Raw genomic sequence first — 19,478 nt, 5'->3', positions numbered from 1 at the left:
CTATGAAAATATAATAACAAAAATATGTTATCCTACACTCTTATACATATTTTGCATTGTAATTGTAGAAAAATAATTTTCCTTGTATATACTCTATTCCCAATTACATAATATATAGAATACATTAGTATAATATTTAATTACACCGTTCTAAAAAAATTTGCCTAAGTGCTAGGCTACTAGCCACTGCTCCGATTAATCTCCAGGTGTTTGAAATACAAGAAAGGGCGCGTAGGTCGTGACTCTCACTTAGACAAAAAATAGATAACTTTTATGTTGCATTTTTATTTTTTCTATAAATTATATGAGACTTGTTTAATTCTTAGATGAACACTCATTATATACTTGTTCCCCTATGTTTTCAATATGTTATAATAATTTATATTCTATATGTCATTCTATTTTGCAATTTATGTATCTCAATACAAGTATGTATTTTTTAATGTATAAGTAGATATTTATTTATATCTTATATAATAAGTTTAATTTAAACTGAAAAAAGGCCAAGTAAGACATGCCCTATATAAATTTCTACTCTTGATGCAATTTTAAAGATTACAGAGAAATTTGTGGAGACGAGATAATCTCGCTAACATGCAACTTGTGGAGGGATTTGGTGAGGATTGTACATTACAATTTTTCATTTTTGACGCAATCTAAGAGATTATGTAGAGAATGTTGCTAACAGTAATTAATGCACCGTCAATAGCCTTAATGAGGTGTCACGCACATAGAGAATGACGCAATCAAACTCGATAACTTATGAAACACAAACATACGATAAACGTGTGGCGCTACGTGTTAACTTCTCAAACACTATAATAAACATAATCTTTAGTCTCAGCGGACCCGAGGTTCCAAATGTGGGAACATAAATACCCTCTTATTATAGAAACAAGAAAATCTGCAAACAACTGTAATTTATGTGTCGAACTCCGGCGTTTTCACCGGCTCGGGTGTTTCCAACACCACCACCCTCTCCAGCTTATCTGCCTTTTTCGGCAGCGTTGTTCCTCTCCAGCTTATCTGCCTTTTTCGGCAGCGTTGTTCGTGGGTTTCCACGGACTTCATCCCGATAGTTGGCTTCCGTTGTGTTGTTGTTGGTTATCCGTTCGTTGTGGTTGTGCTCGTGTAGCATATTGGGGTAAGATGCAGCGTCTGAAGATGAGATACTCGGTAGGGGATGAGGTCTTGGACGGATCGAGGTTGCTGCGGCGGCGACAGTTGCGGTGGATGCTTTTGGCGCCTGTAACTCTGTTGTGTGTTCGGGCTGCAACAGTGGTTGGCCCTATTGTATTGTGTTTTGTTTTGGCCCACTTTTTGCTTGTCCATGTGTTTGTTTTGGGCCCCTTGTTGTATGTTTAGTTTTGGTTTGTAATAAAAGTTGCACATTGAAAAATAAAAATAAAAATAAAAAGGGCTTTCCTTGTACCCAAAGCAGAATAAACAGAGTGACGTGGTGAAAGAATCCGAGAGCTCGCTAAGTACTCTGTGCGCCTCGTCGTATCTGATATAAATACCGAGGTTAACAGCGCACTTCCCTCCGATCTCTCCCTCTCTCTCCGGTCTAGGGTTTTCTGATTCAGTTATACAAACTCTCTCATTGAATTCAAATTCTCCATCTTCCATTGTTCTGGTGTTCGATTGTGTTCTGATTACTCACCAAAATCGATATTTAAGTGTGTATATGTAGCTTATAATTGGGAATTTTGATTTGGAGTTTGGGAATAAATTTGCTTCGTTAGGGTTTTGATCAGAGGGAATTTGGAAGGGACGTAGTGGAATTTGGGTTTTCTGTGGTTGTGGTAGATTGTTTGGTGCTCGAGAATTTGCTCAGCTATGGCTTCATACAGGCCCTTCCCGCCCCAGTCGTCATTTGCGCCAGCACCGAATCAAAACCCTCTACCGCCAGCACCACCGCCACCGCAACAGCGAGGCAGTCAGTATAACCAGAATTGGGGTTATAATGCTAGTAGTGGTGGTTCTAGTGGCGGCGATGGGGCTGTGCCGGCGGCTCCTTCTTCGTATCCGCCAAATTACAATTACCAACATAGTAGTTATGGTCCTCCAAGAACTCAACACCCTCATCCACCACCACAATACAACTACCAACCACCGCCTCCGCCACCACCCGAGCCTTCATACCCACAGCCACCGCCCCCTCAAGCTCCTCCAGCAGCACAAAATAAAATGCCCTTACAGCCTCCACAAGCCCCTATATATTACCAGAATTCTCAGTATTCACAGTATAGTCACCAGCCAATCCAGCCTTCGCAGCAGCCACCGCCTCCTCCCCCACCACCTTTGTCCCCCAATTCCTCGGTGCCACCACCACCTCCTCCCCCCGGTTCGCCTCCACCACCGCCTCCTCAAAGTAAGGACAGCGGGGTAGATAGGAGATCCCATGACAAAGGGGCTTCTAGGGAGGCATCAGTGTCCAGAAGGCGTGAACATGGGCATTTGAATCATGGGGTTCCTCCAAAACAGCAGAAGCCCCCAGTTCCTTCAGTGCCAGTGAAGAAAGCAAATGGGCCGCCAGGGAGAGTGGAAACAGAGGAAGAGAGGAGATTAAGGAAGAAGAGGGAGTTCGAAAAGCAAAGGCAAGAAGAGAAGCATAGGCAGCAGCTGAAGGATTCCCAAAACTCAGTTTTGCAGAAGACGCAAATGTTGTCTTCTGGCAAGGGACACGGATCCATTGTGGGGTCGCGAATTGGTGAAAGGAGAGCTACTCCATTCTTGAGTGGTGAGAGGACTGAAAATAGGCTAAAGAAGCCAACAACATTCGTGTGCAAGTTGAAGTGAGTATATTAACAATGACTTACCTTTGTTTGAAGATCACAAATTTGCTTTATTCTAATTGAACTCAATCTTTCCCTATTTTTTGGGGAACTGAATTCAAACCTTGATATATCAATATGATTTGATGATGTGTTGTTTAACTCATTTCCTAACAGTTTAAGTTTAGTACTTGTTGATTCATTATGAAAGTGGAACACAATGATCTTTTAGCAATATAACATGTTTTAAACTCGTCTTAAACTACTGACGGTATGCTGCAATGAATCTCATATATCCTAGATGTGGCTGAACAACGTTCCTTTATTCTACACAAAAATTAAAAAAAAAGAATAAATTATTTTTAGTTAACTGTCTGTTCACCTCTCTGTATACTCCTATGATGAGTCTTACTAAATTTTATTTTGTTTGAAGATTCCGGAATGAACTTCCAGATCCTAGTGCACAGCCAAAGCTTATGTCTTTGAAGAAAGAGAAAGATCAGTAAGCCATCTCTTCTGTTTAAAATTATTTGCATTTAGGCTTGCCTGTGTTACAATGTGTGTTCATTGGTGCATGGACTTTTTGTAAAATCCAGAAATGATTGGTATGGTGGTGGACATTAATTTTCCTGGTTCAGGGCTTAGTTTAATCTTTTGGGGAAAATAATAGTCTAGGGTTGGTTCATTTTTGTCATGTTTTAGCACCCATACTAGTGGGATTCTGGGACTCGGTATATATATGTTATTTAGTTATTGTTGAAGCTTGCACTATGGGAACCTATTCTGATGGTTTAAATAATGACTTTATGACATATGATCAGCCGTTTAATAGTTATCCCTATTCCCTTGTTATCATGCTATTGAATTTCATTATCAAATTCAATAATTATCTTGTGGTAACTTTTGCAATCTTCGCTCCCGCCCCAGATATACAAAATACACAATAACGTCATTGGAGAAAACATACAAGCCCAAGCTTTTTGTTGAACCAGATCTTGGGATTCCTCTTGACCTACTCGACCTCAGTGTATATAAGTATTATACTCGGCCCTAAACTTTTTAAGACATCAATAGTTTCATATTGCATGACAATTCTGTAACATATGTTTTTTTATTGGTTCTGGTTCAATCAGTCCTCCTCCTCCAAGTGTTAGACTACCACTCGCTGTGGAAGATGAGGAATTATTGCAGGATGATGTTGCAGTGACCCCTGTGAAAAAGGATGGCATCAGGAGAAAAGAGCGGCCTACTGATAAAGGAGTTGCATGGCTGGTTAAAACCCAGTATATATCTCCTCTTAGCATGGAGTCTGCAAGACAGGTAGTTGATCAGTGATCCATTTTAGATGAGAAATCTTTCTTGAAATTATTGGTAAGCTATGTTATAACTATGTGCATTGCCATCTACAGTCTTTAACTGAAAAACAAGCAAAAGAACTGCGGGAAATGAAGGGCCGCAACATTTTGGAAAACCTCAATGACAGGTTGCTCTGTGCCTACCTACCCTTGTGATTGCGAAACCAATGTTCATTATTTATTAACTAATTATGATGAATCATTTTTAGGGAAAGACAAATCAAGGAAATTGAGGCATCATTTGAGGCCTGCAAGTCACGCCCTGTTCATGCAACCAACAAGAATTTGTACGCTGAAGAGGTTCTACCTCTGTTGCCTGATTTTGACCGGTATGGAATATTTAATTTTCTGTTCAAATTACATGATCATATTTTACTTTGGCTACCATATGAAGCCTATTAGATGCTGTTCTTTATAAGGAAAGTTATTAGACGTAATGGCAATGGATTAGGGTTAAGTCAAGCTGTGCGGTTTAATGACAGCTTGTTATGTGAGACTCCAGACATTTGAAATCAAAAGCATATATATTCATAAATGGGAATGCATACATGCAGATTCTTGATATTATTTCAATGATGACGAATCTGAGAATGAACAATTGGGCTGGTGGCTGATTAATTGAAAATCTAAAGCATTTACTTAAATAAAATCTTATTGCATGCTAGAGTATTCATATTAACTTGGGGCTGTTTATTGATGATTCTTTTGTAACAGGTACGACGACCAATTTGTCCTTGCAGCATTTGATGGTGCTCCTACTGCTGATTCAGAAATTTACAGCAAGTTGGACCAGTCTGGTCATGACGCTTATGAATCAAGAGTGAGTTCGGGTTATGATGCATGCAACAAGTTTTTGGTCGTATATTTAAATGCTCAAACCTTCCATTTTCAGATTCTTGGACTTTGCAGTCTGTTACACATTGTTTACAAGTAGACGCCCCAAAATTAGTGAAATAGAATAGAATCCAAAAAACTCGAAGAAAACCAACATAATTGTATGAATTGGTTTGGTTAAACCTTTGACAGACAAACAAGAAAAACTAATATAACCTGTACCCACTTCAGCCTGTTGTACTTTTATGCACAAACGGAAGCGAATTCTAACAAAGTACCAATATCAACGTCAAGGAATTTCACTAAACAAACAGAGTTTACAAAAGAGTGTTTAAACTCTCACAACCCAAATCCCACAAATTGACTCTCACCAAATTGCCACACAAAAGAGCCACACAAAATACACTAACCCTAAGGTCCTATTTATAGTGCATAGGACTTAGGTTACAATAAGAATCCTAATAGGAAGAAAATATAAATCCTAATCAAATAGGTAATTAACAAAATCTCTCCACCAAGGAAACCAACTAAGAAGTCAAAATCCAAACCCAAATAGGTAACACAAACCTAATTCTTTGCATTATCCTAATTTTGAGCCGTAAAACCCAACGCAGCCCCACTAATAAAGTACCCAGGTTGGCTTTCCTTACCATATTTGAAACTGTGTTCTTTCACTTCCTGTTAGTGTGTCTTAGGTGGTTGCTTATTCGTTTTGGCTGGGAAATAATTAATAATTGAGTGTAAATAATTCTGCCATTCCACAACATAATGTCCCAGCTTTAGATGAATTGACCTGCAGTGTGTTTTGGATGGTTGCAATATACGAATCAAGTATTCATTTGGGTTGGGTATATAATTTTAAGAATTGCCTTTGTAGGAGGTAATCCTGTCAGCCCACAACACGATGTCCCTTAGTTGACATGAATTTGAACCTTTATTTGCCGGTCATGTCACTCTCCAATTGGATGTATCTGTAGATTGAGCGGCTCTATTACTCTTCACTTCTAGTTCAGCTGAATCCACCTCCCATATGGATTGGCAAAAAAGAAATGCCTATCATGCTGCTTCTTTCCTTCCACTATCTGTGTATCCTCGTTACTTTTTTCATTCGCCATCAGAAACCCTGTTTTTTGGAAGATAAGTGTTGTGTAACAGTAAATAAATATTATACGGAAGTTCAAATTTTCCATGGATTTTGGTTATTTTGAATGTTTTTATATTTCTTCATTGTTGTACTTTGCATATTTTCATATTTCTTCAGTACCCTATAATTGGCTAGTGATGTGATCTAATCCATTACAGGCCATTATGAAAAGTTACAAAGTAACAGGTGTAGATCCAGCGAATCCTGAGAAATTTTTGGCTTACATGGTCCCTTCACCTAATGAGGTAGGCATGCTTATTTTGAGAAACCTAATGAGGTAGGCATGCTTGTTTTGAGAACATTAGCATTAACAGTTCGTAGTCTGCTCTCATGGCTCATGTATTATGTACTATTTCAATGGTGGCAGCTATCAAAAGATCCCTACGATGAATCTGAAGATGTTTCGTATTCTTGGGTTCGCGAGTATCATTATGATGTATGTATGCTCACAGTTTTAAGAAGTCAGTAAGTTACCTTTTTTATTCCTTTAGAATATCAAACCATTCATGTTTCAACAGGTAAGAGGTGATGATGTGCATGATCCCACTACGTACCTCGTTTCATTTGATGATGATGAAGCACGCTATGCGGTATCCCCTCGAATCGAGAGTTTAATCTTTAATTATGCGTGCATGTATTTTCTTGATCTTTGTTTTTGGAGAAGGAACTCGTCAAAGGTTATCATTGTTATAAAGTTTCCATTACAATGCAGCCCCTTCCCACAAAGCTTGTTTTAAGAAAAAAGAGGTCCAAAGAGGGAAAAACCAGTGATGAGGTTGAGCATTTTCCCGCACCTGCGAGAGTGACTGTTAGGCGGAGATCAACTGTTGCTTCAATCGAACTAAAGGATGCAGGGGTATGAGAACGTATTTGTTGAAATATAAATTTCTTTGGGGTGTATGGGATTTTAGTCATCGAATGATTGTGATTCCATGACTTGCTGCTGTTTTCAGGATTATTCAACGGGATCTGTATCAAAATTGAAAGCAAGAGGCTATGATGTTGAAGATACCCTTGAAAGACCACAAAAGATTGCACGGCACCAAGATATGGACGAATATAGTGGTGGCGACGATGATTTATCTGATTAATTTCTCCGTTGATGTAAATGTCGCTGGCTGTCGTGAAGTTTAGCAACTTATTTGGGATCTGCCCATATTGTGATCAGATGTCGATGCAAAGGTGAGCTCAAACTCATTTGACCGCTTGTTTTTGGGACGTCCATTCAAGCTTCAAGTCGACATGTATCATTAGCCAGAACACATTTTTCCTTAGATTCCATGAAATGGTAAGACGAAAAAGAAACCTTGTAAAGAAGTTAGATGTGTTTTAGAACGTTTCGATTTGAGTATAGTGCTCTCGAGTTTATCCAGAAACGAATAGGTTCTCCCAGCAGTTGTAACTCATGACTATATTACTTGATTAGGCAGTGTGGTATTACAGTTAATATAGTTCAGATTTTCCTGCGAAATTCAGCAATAAATTGTGTGCCTGCTTGTTCTAGTGAATATTGATTTTGTTATGAATATATTCCATTCTTTACTTCAAGTCAGTTACCCAGTTTATAGAATATATTGCATTTTAAGCAGCTTTGATTCACTCGTTAAATTATTTTGAATTTTGGTACGCGCGTCTAGTTGTCTATGAACCTCGACATTGACGGCAATCCTCAGCACTGACGATGAGAAATTGCGGTAACAGTCCAACTAAGGGTTTGTTTGAGAATGCTTTTAAAACGACTGAAAGTGATTTTCGTGAAATTGATTGTAAGTTTCAAAAGCACTTTTAAATGTTTTTTGAAAGCAGCACAACATATGCGCTTTTTGCAGAAAGCACTTACAGTAATTTTCCAAGATCCACTTAGACTAAGGAATGGTGTCAAAAACATTTTCATCATGAACGCTTTTAGTCATTTTAAAAACACATTCAAACAAGTCATAAATCAAGGTGGTTACAAAGATTTTTTTTTGGTGAATTTTTGGTGTTCGGAGGCCGGCAGAAGGTCTCAATTCATGGTGTCCGCATACCATGTTTTGGGACTAGAGTGCGATGCATCCATGCAAAACTGTCGAGGAGGGCAAAATCGGAACTCTAGAAAGACACATCAAGAGCTCGTCGAAGCTAAAACACTAATGGAAGTGAACTGAGGGATTTGTCTGTGGCTCCCAAATTACGGTACATATTGAACAAATTCTACAGAAAACTAAGTTGCCTCTTTGCGAAATCGCCTAGCTACCAACAGAACTACGTTGTGTATTCGAATATTTACAACTACTCAAACACTCAACAAGTATAACCTGTTCTACGTACAACGATGAGCGATCCCCACATGGTAAAATGTTCGAATCATTGCACGATTCAATTTGTGGAGGTAGCCTTGGAAAAGTCGATGACCCTGTACCGATCTTAATATTCATGAAGACTTGTTTTATGCAATTGACGCCCTGTTCATCGTGAATGGAGTCCAAGGGAAGTGAGCGAATAAAACTAAAGGAGTAACTGTTCTGTTTAAGCTACAAAAGTAATCGATTCAAGACTCACCATGCTCGTCGACACCTGACAGCTTCTTGACGAACAGCCCTCTTTGGATCATTAAGAGCTTTGGATATTGCTTGCAGTACCTGAATAAATAGTACGTATAAGAAAAATGCACACACGCGCCCAAACTATGAACAAAATGGTAATTTTCATCATGTCAGACAGATCTGATAAGTTGGCAGAAATTTGGCATCCACCGGAGAATGATCTGGTCGCCAATAGATTCTAATGATTAAAAACCAACCAACCTGTGTTCTCATGGGAAAGATTCTTGCATAGGGCAGCTCAGACGTTGCAACAAGACATTGAATTGCAGTCTCTCGGACAAGCTTAACAATTAAAAGAAATATACATCAGCCAAAGCATATAAACATCGCTTCTAGCCTGAAATAAAATTTTAAGCAGAAAGTGGGGGTAGCAAACAGAATCTTAAACCCATGGCAGTTAATAATTAGATGCCTGAAATAAATACTGAAACAGAAAAGGTGCGGCCGGACATTAGAGCGTAAGCGAGCAACAAAAGATATGTTACCATCATATGCGGGTAGCCAATGAGTCTGGTGAGACAATTAATTAAAATATGTGCATTCTCTACGACAGCTACTTTTCCTGCATGAAGGAAATGAACAACAGAATCAGGTGAAGAGTTAGGTAAACAGAGTCAAGCGGTAAGCAGTCATATCAGGAAAGAAATATGTAACATATTTAACATGGAACTACAGGAGACATAGATAAACAAATGGCAAAATGCACACACACACACACAAACGCCTGCATTAACGTTGGCATTACCATTTTTATCTGTCAATATTCCAGAAAGAACTAGCAAAAGACTGTATAGCTTGTCTTTATCCAGAATATCCTCACTTAACACGGACAACCCATCCAACATTATCGGCATGAGCTGCAAAATTTGTGAGGTAACGTCACAATTCCAGGATATAAAATTCCTTTTTAAGTATAATTAGTTTATAATTTCTACTTGAGTTACCTTCTCTGCTTCACTCAAGATAGCAATTAAAGGGGCATTCGATATAAGGTGTGCAGACGCCTGAACCAGCATAGATCTGAAAAAAAGGGAGTAATTTGGGCATAATTAATAAACGAATGCCATTAATCAGGCCTTCAAGCTCTAGCTTTAGGCCATGTGCAATAAGTATATAGGATAACACTGTTTGTATATGTACCTGGATAACGATGAATCAGACTTTATTATCATAGACTGCAAAATAGGTATCACGGAAGAGAAAAACCGCTGTTTGTAGAGTGGCCGTGTTATGGCATGAAATTTTCGGTTCAAACAAACTTCAGAATCACTCATAAGAATGTGAAATGCATCTGCAGCGGTTCTCATCACAGAATGCTGCTCGTAACTGTTTTCTAGACCTTTCTGTAACTCCATGGCATGTTTTCTGCCTTCTGACAGTAAGCACTCCAAAAAAATTTTGGTTACATCTTTTACTTTTTCATGACCAAGTAGAAGCAAACCTTTTCCTATCCATGCTAATCCTACTAGGGCACGGACTTGAAGCTGCTTATTGCTCGAAAAACCAAGGCATAGATCAGTAAGACTCACTTTTATGCCATTACTTGTTCCAGATGTCTTTAAAACTCCATTTTCATTGAAACTCCATATATTTGTTCCAAAAATCATATCAATCGCTTCTTCCAGGGTACAGTCCTTTGAATTTTCCGTTTCCTTGGACTTTGTACCCAATTTATTGATCACAGAACCCAACGCCTGAGCTGCTGGAACACAACCTTTAAGAAGGGTTGTCATAAACAAATGCAATAGCCCTTTCAGATTTGCAATCTGTGTTTTTGGATGCACCGCTATGATTATTGATGCAAATAGTGAAACAATCCATTCATCTCTATGAGAGAATGTGTCTCTCTGTTCAGAAACGTGCAATTCTTGAAGTTGGATTGAAGAGGTTGCATCCATGGATTCCTTAAATGGAATGGATATGTTTGATGAAAGAACACTGTAAGCCTTGTCGACCATAATCTTCTGGCTTTCATCTGAACAGCTCCCAACAGCAAGCTTCATTGCCATCATGACTGCATCAAGAAGCTCCTGAAATGAAATTAAAAAAAAATTATTGGATTTCTTAGTATAGCATTATAATCTATCTTTTTCAGCAATTACTGACTTCCAGATTAGCAGTGTCAGAAGGAGCTGAAAGAAACTTCTAGCATATTATTAACATGGTAATAAGAAAGATGTTTTATAAAAGGAACTCTACTCACTTCTTCCCGGACTTGAATGCTAAAATCTTTACAACTTTCAGTGGCATTCCAAATGTTAATGACAAACCGCAACAGAACTTCCTCAAGACCTCCAGTTTCCTTGATCCTACGCCATTTCAACATAAAGCTTTGTATCAACAACAGAAAAAGCACAGAAAAGTAAAAAAATAACAATAAAGAACGAGAAACACATTACACTGAGAGCCCAAACACTTTAGGAATTATATCTCACGAATGCAACACAAGGTCACCATCCTATGTGCAAAATTTGAACTTATTTATTTCTTTTAAGTGTTATAAAAGAGAAACACAGGTATGAGACGGAAAAGTGAGGTGCAGTTTTGCTTGTGGTGAAAAGAGGGTCAATACAGTTTTATAGATTGCCAATTATGACTCTAAGCATGTTACAAACGAAAAACGAAATTTATCCATGCAGATCTAAGTATTCACCACAAATAACTAATAGCAAATGTATGATGGGTCAATATTGTCAGAAGCAATTAAAAGATACTCTTTAGGAAAGTACTTTCCATATGCCTGGAACATGATCCTACTATAGAATTTGCTAGACACATATTGCCTGAAGCAAACAAAAAAGAGGCACAACACAATTCACTTACTGATATCAGTAAGGATTGTCAGTACTCCAATGACAGAGGAAACCAAGATTTTCCAGGGGAAATCTAACAAAACCTTGACATAAACAACAGTTAACAACGTTATTGATAAGCTACATGATATTTGACTATAGAACATGATTTTAATAGGATAGAGGGGGCTTCTCTTTTTTACTAGTTTCATCATTCATTATTGTCTCCACAATTCTTAAGCAGTCACAAATGTTCCCAAAAAATGTTCATTAACGCTCCTTTGTATACAAAAAGAAAATGAGCAAATCACTCTTCATATATCTAGAATGAAATCTATGAATTAGCATGGCACCAAAAAACAAGGTTATCAAATTTGTGAAATTGCTAGGTTTTGAACTAATGGTTGTTGAACTAATAGCGCAACGGGGAAAACTGTTGAAAAACCAAAGAAAAAATTGTCTTAATTTACAGATTGATCATTCGGGTAGAAGAAAAACATACCATGGAAGAATCTTATTACAGTAGCATTCCAAAAGTTGAATTGTCCTTTCAGCCAAGTTCAATTTTCCATGGACCTAGGCAACAAAATGCAAAGAAAGGAGTCTGAGAATTTTTTTTTTTAACATATAGCTTGAAGCAAGGATTGCTCGCCCAAGAACAAATGGAACAAGTAAAATAAACAAAATGAAATGCCCATATTGCTTATATTGCATCCACAATTATGGTATGTTAATCATGGATGAAGCAAACTGGCTACCCCATTAACTTCTATGAACTTTATAAAGGAATAGTTTAAATATGAGAAATACAGAAATATAGGTGGAACATACATAATCAGATAACTTGCCGACTATGGCCTCTTCAAGCCCTTGTACAATTTTTAGCATATGATTTAGCCCACTTGCACCAATCTCAGAGACTGTCTCCAGTTTTAGTGGAAAAGGCACATTGAAATCATCATGAGACACCAATGAAAGTGTCTTTTCAACAACAAGGTCTACATAGCTTAGTGCCTTCTCGGACTCGTGATATGCATCCACAAATGAGCCAATGTGCACTAAAGCCTTCAATGCTAGCTTCCATAGCAATGCCTTGTTGAAATCCACTAAGATGATTGACATGAGTTCCGTCAGAATATTCTCAAATATAATTTTTGATATTGGCAAGAAATCTCCAGGGAATGTAGCCAGCATCTGTAAACCCTTGACTGCATATCAACAAAAAGCACAATCAATAAAGTTGGAACTGGCACTAAATCTCGTATTTATTCATATAAATCCATGGTCACTCAATTGGGAGGCAAATCAAATATAAATGAAGAGAAGATTTTTGTTCCTTGATTTCTTCTATCCCAATTTTTCCTTACCTATAGCTTGTTTGCACAAGATATAGTGCAGGTTTAGCAGGAAGCAGTTTAATTAATTGAACACTGTGTTGAAGAACATCCTATAATATGTCTTAGTAACCTTGTTAGACCTAGCACAGGCCAAAATAGAAAAGACACAGCATGGAACTGACTTCAAAAGAGCTTTCAAACACTTCAGTGAATATTCAAGAAACTAGTCATTCTAACGCAAGACTCTTGACACCAGATGATTTGAAAAATGTCAGACGTATGAAGTAACTGAAAAGTTCTTGCCAACAGCCTACAGATCTAACCAAGTTGGTGTAAACAAAAGAAATGTAGAGTTCTCGAAATGGCCCTGGGTTCCCCTAGTCATAACACTACGGTCAATACCTAAGGTGTGCCTAGGTTTACATAACTCAAACAGCAATTATTAACTCATTACAGTGTATCCATCTTGGTTATCAACACATTAACCAGATGCAAGTAGATAACAAATACATGTCCACAAAAAAAAGCTTTCTGAAGCACAAGAAACCTAAAGCATTCACCTGTGAAATAAATCTCTGCACCATGAACTTCATTAAGATATGTGGCCAAGGAAGAACAAAAGGCAATGATTAGTGAATCCGCAAAGCTCTGAAGCATGTAGCAACATGTCGCATGTGTAGTATCAGGCTTCGGAGCAAGGTCTTTGAATCTCATAATTAAATCTCTGCATGCCTCAATGAGTTCCACGGAGAGATAAAGAGCTCCAAAATTAAATCTTTTTGAGGAAAAAGAATTCTCATTAAGAGAGTAATCCCCAGATGAATTTCTCACAGAAATCTCGAGAGTGTTCATTAGGCAAGGGAAGAAACTTTCAAACACACTTTTACAGGAAGCGGCAGAAGTCTTTGTTATCTTATAAAGGATACGACCGACTGCATGTAACCTTTGCTTGCCTTGCAAAGGAATATTATAATTTTCATACCTAGTGATGGAGTTGAAAACTGCGTTTATATCTTCATCACGAACAATTAAATTTACAAATAACGCCTCATTTTGCATGGTAACCTTTTCTAGAAGCATTAGAGCTTCTGTTGCAACTTCATTCTCTTGAAAGCCAAGACCATAAAGTGGTTCTTCAGTAAAGGATATAGCAGGCTTTTCCAAAGAATTACTTATGGCATGTTTCACTGAAATCCAAATAGTTTCAGCATGTTTTGCCATTCTGTCAGCTCCATATTTAGCTGTGCAGTGGTTAAGATATTTCAAAGAATCAACCTGCGGGCATACAAGCAAATAGAAAATGTATAGTTTTCAATGAGGCATTTTGCACCAATCACAGTGAAACAAGTTGCATCTGATACATAGATGGAGACGCATTCAAATTGCACCAAACCTTTGCTAATGGCAGAGATGAAGAAAGTTTCTCAAGAAGCAATGGAATGACAAATGGCTCGAATAAAGGTGTGGATGACAACGCTGACTGCAGAAAGAAAACATTTGGCTTAGTTAGTGTGCAAAAGAAGATATCATATAGGTAGTTGAATACATAAGTAATAAACAGCTTCAAATGTCACGTGGTTTTGTTGCCACTTTACTTAATTGTTGCTTTGGAAACACAAACATAGAGCTATAAAAGATAAGTTTCTCGTACGCCATGTACAGTTTTGCTTCTCAATTTTTAAGGTAAGCCTTTAGATAGTTTGAAAAGCTATTGGTTAAAAATAATATAAAGCATCGGGGTGTACACTTTCAACACAGATGGTGAAAATATTAGACAACTATGCTAACTGAGATGAAGAACTTAAGACAACAAAACTGTGAATAATTAACTTCATATATGGAAAAATAAAATGCATTGTGCAATTTCCCAACCCAGTAAAACCTGGTCAATCATATAAACCAAGTTGCAGGCTTTATGTTTACTTGAGCTCATTTACAATATGAAATACAGGCAAAGGCTGGGTCCTAACTCATTTTTCCCAGCTCACTCATTTTTTCTCACTCTTTTAATTAATGTGTTTTCAAACTCAAAAATTTCAATTGGTGAGTGCATTGCAGCTACTTTTTTTGCACAACATTTGACACATGTTTTTGTGGGGCCCACTTCATAATGTATTTCAATGATCTGAACCATCTATCTTTTAGATCTTCCCTCAAAGATCATGTCAAATAAAAATCACCCAAATCTAAAACCATATAACCGTTGGATTAAGGGTTTAGGGTTTCTTTGTAGAACCATATTCGTCCATCTTCTTCACTACAAATGGTCTTAATGGTTTTGGATTTGTCTAATTTTTTGCAAGGATGATTTGAAAATGATGCTCTAAATGATAAACAGTTCGGATAGTTAAAATACATCACGGAGTGGGCCCCACAAAGGCGTGCCCCAAAAGTTGTGTAAAAAAGTGGTGTCACGGATCCACCCTAAAAAATTTTAAAAAAAAAAAAGAAGAGGCAGTATTCATAACTGCTTTACAATTCTATTCTGTTCCAGTTACAAGGAACGATCTCAGCCTTAAAGAACATTGTATATTACTATGGACATATAGCCATCAGCCAATATCAATTCAATCAGAAATTTCATGTATCAGCAAGCAATGTCAGGAACAAAAATCAGAAGAAATCATCATAGAAGCTGTAACCCCCTCGTAAAATGAACATAACAAAGTTCAGAATCCCAGAGAATTAGTAGTGAGAAAATTAGGCAAAAGCGGGGCTGAACCAGTAACAGTGAAATCATACCAAAAGGAAGAAATATAAATAAATAAATCATACCATTAGTGCCTTCGAGAGGTCATCTCTTTTCACATCAGAGTCCTCATCTTTCAGCTGGACAATGCATAGAGGGGGAAAAAAACCACACATCACATATCAATGTAATCAAAGAGTATAAGACTGTAAAGAACTGAATGGTAACATATGGCTTATTACGTAAAGAAAGAGACTTGTCATAACAATCCTATGCCAAAGGGGGAAAATGTAACCAAACAGAAAACCTCATCGGTGAGTATACCATTTGATGAGACTGGATCAAGCTACAAATCTAAATGTGGATCATTAAAAATCAACATATAAGAAGGATTATTTTCATTTTAGTTTTGATAAGTTGATTGGTGCACAGAAATGTTAAGGAGTCAATATGCAAGAAACTGACACTGAATATGTCTTGAAACTTTAAAAAAAAAAATCAAGCAAAAAGATATCAATATAACCCAAATAAATAGTAAAATGAGTCACTTATTAAGGCAACCCGCAAAGTATTAACTCTCAGGGACAACATGAAATCTGAATAAGAATCTGACAACCCAATTGTCTCGGTACTTAAGGAGACATCCTAGTTGCAGAAACATCTCGCTGGTAGAAAAGACTTTAGAATTTTCATGCATAATGTTAAGATTGCAACCAACAGGTAAAACATAAGCTTACATGAGTAAAATGAATGGGAAAGTAACATCCCAATAATGTAAAGAGATCTTCACAAAAACTTTCAAGTGAGCCAGATGGGTCTGGATATATTTGCACCAAAGCCTCAACAATAGGAAATGTTAACATTAAGCAATGAGGATCTTTTTCTCCATCCATTGCTTGACAGATCCCGTAGAAAAAGGTTTCTCCCTGTACAATAGAGAACAAACTGATCAACATGTAACCAGAATCAGTGCAAAATGACGCATATTACTATTCAGAAAAGACAAAAAAAAATCAGTTGAAAGCTTCATGCATTTCTGTCTATTTGCATGTGTGTGTGAGATGTTGATAGACAAAACACAAAATGGAAATATATATACATATACAGAGAGAGAGAGAGAGAGAGAGAGAGCACAAAATGACCGAAAGTAACAATGGAATCCCAAACGATAGGCTTTCTTACATTAAAAGGAAACGCCTAATTCTTTATATATTATAAATTTATAATCAACCCGGCTTCAGGTGAAAGTATCAGGTATCTTTCTGGTTCCCATACTGATCATCATAGATTACTGAAAAGTGACAAAAACAGAAAGACAGAACACAAACAAGTTGAAGAAAGCTAGACAGAAAAAATACCAGTGAAGCAACTTCATTGGGATGGCGCACTAAAAGGCATTGCAAAAGCTCAAAGCAAAGCTGCAACAGAATTTGGAGATGGAAGTCAAGCAGTTTTGTTTTCAAAGTCATTGGCTATACATTTAAAGGCAAGGTAATTTTTCTTCATCCAATTTCCTAGGCAGTAGGCATTAAGGATGGCATCCACAAATCCTACCTTTCTGTCATGCTGCCCTAAAGCTTGCACCTGTAGGGACTCTACATAAGTTTGAGCAACAACTTTTGCATCACTGGCAGAGACCATTCCAGCACTAGCTTTCCTCCTCAGCAGTGCCAAGCAACCGACAAGTGCACCACGTAAAGCTCTCCAATCTGCCTGATGTAAGAATGATATCACTAATTTACTTTGGACAAAGCAAAAAATACGACGTCACGAAACAAAGTATCCAGAATAAAAGAGTCAACGCACCAGTCTGTCTGTGAAGAATCCTATCAAGCTATGAATTGTTGCAGTATCTAGTGGTTTTGATGCCAGACCCGTTAGAACTTCTGCCAAAAGAAGGATACCTGAAGATGGATACCATGTCCCAAGAAGCTTTCAGATTTGGTCTTGGGATTTATCCTTTTCAGTAATAAGAAGAGAAAATAGTCCAGGGAAAAAAAAAAAATCTTGCAATCTAGGATTGTCGAGGAACAGTATTTGAGCAACTACAAACTTGTCAGAGAAAGAACAGGTAACATAACTCAAGTATATGGGCAACATAAAAAGAGAACTTATGGTGGAATTGGCATGGATTGTTTACATAACAACGTTAGAAGCACAAGAATGAGAAGACATTTTAGTGTGCTAATAGACGTATGGCAGTTGATTACACCATTATTGATTTGTTTTGGGTTTTCTTAAACTTTCTAGAGTAAGGGGTACTTTGCTAAAATCAGCATTGCTTATTATGGGCTGCAGTCATGGATCATGAGTTTTATTTTAATTAATGAGTAAACTTGATATAAGTCCAATTTTGTAAGTCATTACTGGGTTTAGTCCACTTTGTTGAGTTATGTCCATTCATTGATTATCTACATCAGCTAATTTTATTATCTTTTTATTAAATTGTGATAAAGGTTATCTCTTATTTATAGGATTATCTTTTACTTACTTTTAGGATTAAATATAAGAATTAAATATTGTTCCTCCTGCTCCCAATTTGTATCTCAATTTTTTCTTCTACCTCCATCACAGGTTAAGTGGGTTACTGTTTCAGCAACCCAAGTTTCTTCCTTCTATTTGTATCTCAAATAAAAATTCTCTCTCTTTAAAACCGAGGAACCCCAAGTATTTTGAACATCCTTTATCCTTACCAAAGACTTTTAGAACCACTCCCTAAAACCTGGAATCTGCATCTGCTGCCAGAAAATCTCAGCATCAATATCTTGAAAACCATCCCTTTAGCAGCTTAAACATCCTATTCTAGACCCCCTAGCCCAAAAATAACAATTTTTTAAACCTCATAGCCCTTCATATAGCATATGTTATCAAGAATTCAAATTCTATCCTACACCGATAATTATGAGAGTTAACGAACAAAAAACAATCTAGAGGAACATTACTGGATCCTGAGATCATAAATCCCATAGCCAAAATAATCAACCCAAAAATCACCACTTATATCCAAAATCAGAAACTATCCACAATTGTATTCTTATCATCTAACCGAATCCCAGCGGTAGAGTCACTTGTGCACAAGAAACAAAATTTATAAATGTCAAAGCTATTACCCGGATACTCAGATTTCGATTCTCACAGGAAAATAACATATCATCTCATTTCAAAAGTTTCAAATGACACAGCAGTTACCTCGAGCACGGATGACATTATCCGTAGTGGTCAAATACATCCCCATCTCTTTCACCTATTAAAAAAAAAATAAAAAATACACGCAATTTAGCGATAACAAACCAATTAAATCAAACCGATACACAACAAAGCACGAAAATTTAACCGTACCAGCACTTCGACAGTTAAAAGGTCATTCTTCACGAGCGTAACGACCGAATTCAAGCTCGCAGCCTGCAACGCAAACACACTTTGAGCTTCAAAACTATCCAGCACTAATCCAAACTAAAGCAAGTAGCAAAATTTGATTAAATTCACAGCACCCAATTGACAAAAAGGACAAAAAGTTTCATAATTTGATTATAATTTCGATTGTTTAACGTTTGATTCCTTAATTTTTACGAAGAGTGAGGAACTCAAACTAGCAGCGAACTTTTGTTAAAAATTTGAGGAGAAATTGAGTGGAGCGTGAACCTGCTGGGAAGGAGAGCAAGACGTGTCGACGTACGATTCAATGTGCCGAATCAGTTCGGTCGGTCCGGCCATTGTTGGCGAATATTGAGGTTTCAGGGTTTTAGGAAGTGTTGAAGAAAGGGGAGGGTTTTCTGCGTAGGAGACACTGGAGAGACCGAAGCACAAATTATTATTATAATTAAATAATCATTATTTTATTTTTTTTAGTAAATAAATGGTTCTTTGTTAATAAAACCCAACAAATTAGTGCCAGGTAATCCGGTTTAATGGATTCATTTTCAATTATACTAGGAAATCTTAGGTTCGATTCTCGTCAAAAACGA

General features: G+C 37.3%; 2 protein-coding genes across 3 annotated transcripts; one reads left to right on the top strand and one right to left on the bottom strand.

Annotated features, from left to right (window-relative positions):
* Positions 1-1,465: 1,465 nt before the first annotated feature.
* LOC137738902 (protein PAF1 homolog) lies at positions 1,466-7,654 on the top strand. The gene is made up of 12 exons (XM_068478374.1): positions 1,466-2,798; positions 3,211-3,279; positions 3,705-3,812; positions 3,911-4,097; positions 4,187-4,260; positions 4,342-4,461; positions 4,847-4,952; positions 6,269-6,355; positions 6,478-6,546; positions 6,629-6,700; positions 6,823-6,966; positions 7,064-7,654. The coding sequence occupies exons 1-12, from the start codon at positions 1,840-1,842 to the stop codon at positions 7,199-7,201; spliced, it is 2,133 nt and encodes a 710-aa protein (XP_068334475.1). The 5' UTR covers positions 1,466-1,839; the 3' UTR covers positions 7,202-7,654.
* Positions 7,655-8,183: 529 nt separating this feature from the next.
* LOC137738901 (MMS19 nucleotide excision repair protein homolog) lies at positions 8,184-19,300 on the bottom strand. 2 transcript variants are annotated; one of them, XM_068478372.1, is made up of 20 exons: positions 19,156-19,300; positions 18,853-18,915; positions 18,703-18,757; positions 17,320-17,417; positions 17,068-17,226; positions 16,872-16,931; positions 16,251-16,439; positions 15,600-15,653; positions 14,218-14,304; positions 13,385-14,099; positions 12,319-12,695; positions 11,990-12,063; positions 10,899-11,004; positions 9,836-10,725; positions 9,640-9,715; positions 9,441-9,552; positions 9,181-9,257; positions 8,897-8,977; positions 8,652-8,731; positions 8,184-8,554 (listed from the first exon to the last, which is right to left on the bottom strand). In XM_068478372.1, the coding sequence occupies exons 1-20, from the start codon at positions 19,225-19,227 to the stop codon at positions 8,539-8,541; spliced, it is 3,441 nt and encodes a 1,146-aa protein (XP_068334473.1). In that variant the 5' UTR covers positions 19,228-19,300; the 3' UTR covers positions 8,184-8,538. The 2 variants fall into 2 exon arrangements, with proteins under 2 accessions (XP_068334473.1, XP_068334474.1); XM_068478373.1 differs by lacking the exons at positions 18,853-18,915; positions 19,156-19,300 and having other exon boundaries at positions 17,068-17,222; positions 18,703-18,724.
* Between the last annotated feature and the right edge of the window lie 178 nt (positions 19,301-19,478).

The sequence above is a fragment of the Pyrus communis genome, chromosome 7 (genome assembly GCF_963583255.1).
Source record: "Pyrus communis chromosome 7, drPyrComm1.1, whole genome shotgun sequence".
Taxonomy (NCBI): Eukaryota; Viridiplantae; Streptophyta; class Magnoliopsida; order Rosales; family Rosaceae; genus Pyrus; species Pyrus communis.
This window is presented reverse-complemented; position numbering and strand designations above follow the sequence as displayed.